The sequence below is a fragment of the Plasmodium reichenowi genome, chromosome 6 (assembly GCF_001601855.1).
Source record: "Plasmodium reichenowi strain SY57 chromosome 6, whole genome shotgun sequence".
Taxonomy (NCBI): Eukaryota; Apicomplexa; class Aconoidasida; order Haemosporida; family Plasmodiidae; genus Plasmodium; species Plasmodium reichenowi.
The window spans coordinates 370,202-372,118 of record NC_033651.1 but is presented as its reverse complement, the minus strand read 5'-3'; the positions used below and the strand labels follow the sequence as shown (position 1 = coordinate 372,118).

The window sequence follows — 1,917 nt, the reverse complement described above, 5'->3', positions numbered from 1 at the left end:
ATTTATTTCTAATTCGTTTTATAATATATATTTATAATAAAAAAAAATGCAGGAAAATCCTATTATTCAATATATATTAGTAAATAAAGAAATTATAGATAAAAAATGGCCATTAGGATCTGTAATCGCCCAAGCTTGTCATGCCTGGTAAAAAATATAAGTAGAAATATTTATATATATATATATTACATTTTGAATGTACTAAAGAAAAAATGCATACCATGCTTTTAGAAAATATTATATAAAATACTTACATATATATATATATATATATATATATATATATATATATATATTTATACATATTAATATGTATTATCATATTTTTTTTTTTTTTGTTTTATATTTATTTATGTTCCTGAATTTTACTTTTGACAGTGTTGCTGTGATAGCAGAAAACATGGATGACGAAATTGTTAAAGATTATTTATCTCCAGAACATATAAATAATATGCATAAAGTTATATTAAAAATTGATGATACAAATGAAATAAAGAATTTATCTAGTATTCTAGATAAGGAATCCTTAAAATATAAAATATGGACTGAATATCCAGAAAACATTTTCACAGCTATTGCCTTGAAACCATATTATAAAAACACTGTACGTGATTATTTTAAAAAATATCCATTATTAAGAAAGTTATAAAACAAATTGGACACACATATATATATATATATATACATAATATAATTCAAAAAAATGCATTGCTTACTTATATTTTATGTCTTATTATTCTTCCTTTTACATAATATTTTATGAAATAACTTTCAAAGATGAGAAAGAATTTTTTTTTTTTTTTTTTTAACCGTTAATACGATTTATTTTTTATAATAATACACTGTTTATATGTATATATATTTGTTATATGTACATTTATTATATTGTACAGTTGTTAAAATCATAACATAATGAAAAAGAAAAAGAAAAAAAAAAAAAAAAGGTTTTAATTTTATGTTTTGAATAAATGTAATTATATATATATATGTGTATATTCTATATAATGGCTTCTAGTGAAGCCTTAAAAAAAAATTAATGTCATTGTAAAATATTAAAAAAAAAAAAATATATATATACATGTTTTATGTATAAAACGAATGCTAAAATAAAATATAAGGAAGGAAATATAAATGTTATAAATAATATAAATTTATTAAAATAACTTAATATGTAAATCTTATTATATTCTGTTATAAGATTATATAATTTAAGATCTTTCTCCACGAATACGTCTGGCTAATTGGATATCTTTTGGCATAATGGTAACTCTTTTTGCGTGAATGGCACATAAGTTGGTATCTTCAAAAAGACCAACTAAGTAAGCTTCTGCAGCTTCTTGAAGGGCCATTACTGCTGAAGATTGGAATCTTAAGTCAGTTTTATAATCTTGAGCAATTTCTCTTACTAATCTTTGGAATGGTAATTTTCTTATTAAAAGATCAGTAGATTTTTGATATCTTCTAATTTCTCTTAAAGCTACAGTTCCTGGTCTATATCTGTGTGGCTTTTTAATACCAGCAGAGATTGGAGCTGATTTCCTTGCTGCTTTTGAAGCTAATTGCTTCCTTGGGGCTTTACCAGCAGTTGATTTTCTAGCTGTTTGTTTAGTTCTTGCCATTTTTTAATATATATATAAATTTATGATATAAAATATATTGTGTGTATTTTGTGAAAAAAAAAAAAAATTATATATTTTTTTTTTTTTATGTGTATGACAAGTTTTGTGAATAATATATATATATATATATAAATAAAATATTTTTTTGCAATAGTTTTTTATATATTTAATTTTTTTTTTTTTAAGAATAATATTTTTTTTTTTTTTGAGATATATTTTTTTTTTTTTAAATGTATTTTAAAAAAAAAAAAAAAAAAATATATTTTAATTTATACATATGTATTGTGTGCTTTTTTTT

At 20.2% G+C, this 1,917-nt stretch overlaps 2 protein-coding genes across 2 annotated transcripts; one reads left to right on the top strand and one right to left on the bottom strand.

Annotated features, from left to right (window-relative positions):
- Positions 1-46: 46 nt before the first annotated feature.
- PRSY57_0609200 (conserved protein, unknown function) lies at positions 47-649 on the top strand (the record flags this gene model as incomplete). The annotated part of the gene is made up of 2 exons (XM_012906467.2): positions 47-147; positions 379-649. 2 exons carry the CDS (start codon positions 47-49, stop codon positions 647-649), a joined length of 372 nt encoding a protein of 123 aa, XP_012761921.1.
- A 559-nt stretch (positions 650-1,208) lies between these two features.
- PRSY57_0609100 (histone H3, putative) lies at positions 1,209-1,619 on the bottom strand (the record flags this gene model as incomplete). Its single annotated transcript, XM_012906466.1, has 1 exon — positions 1,209-1,619. The coding sequence occupies one exon, from the start codon at positions 1,617-1,619 to the stop codon at positions 1,209-1,211; it is 411 nt and encodes a 136-aa protein (XP_012761920.1).
- Positions 1,620-1,917: the final 298 nt, after the last annotated feature.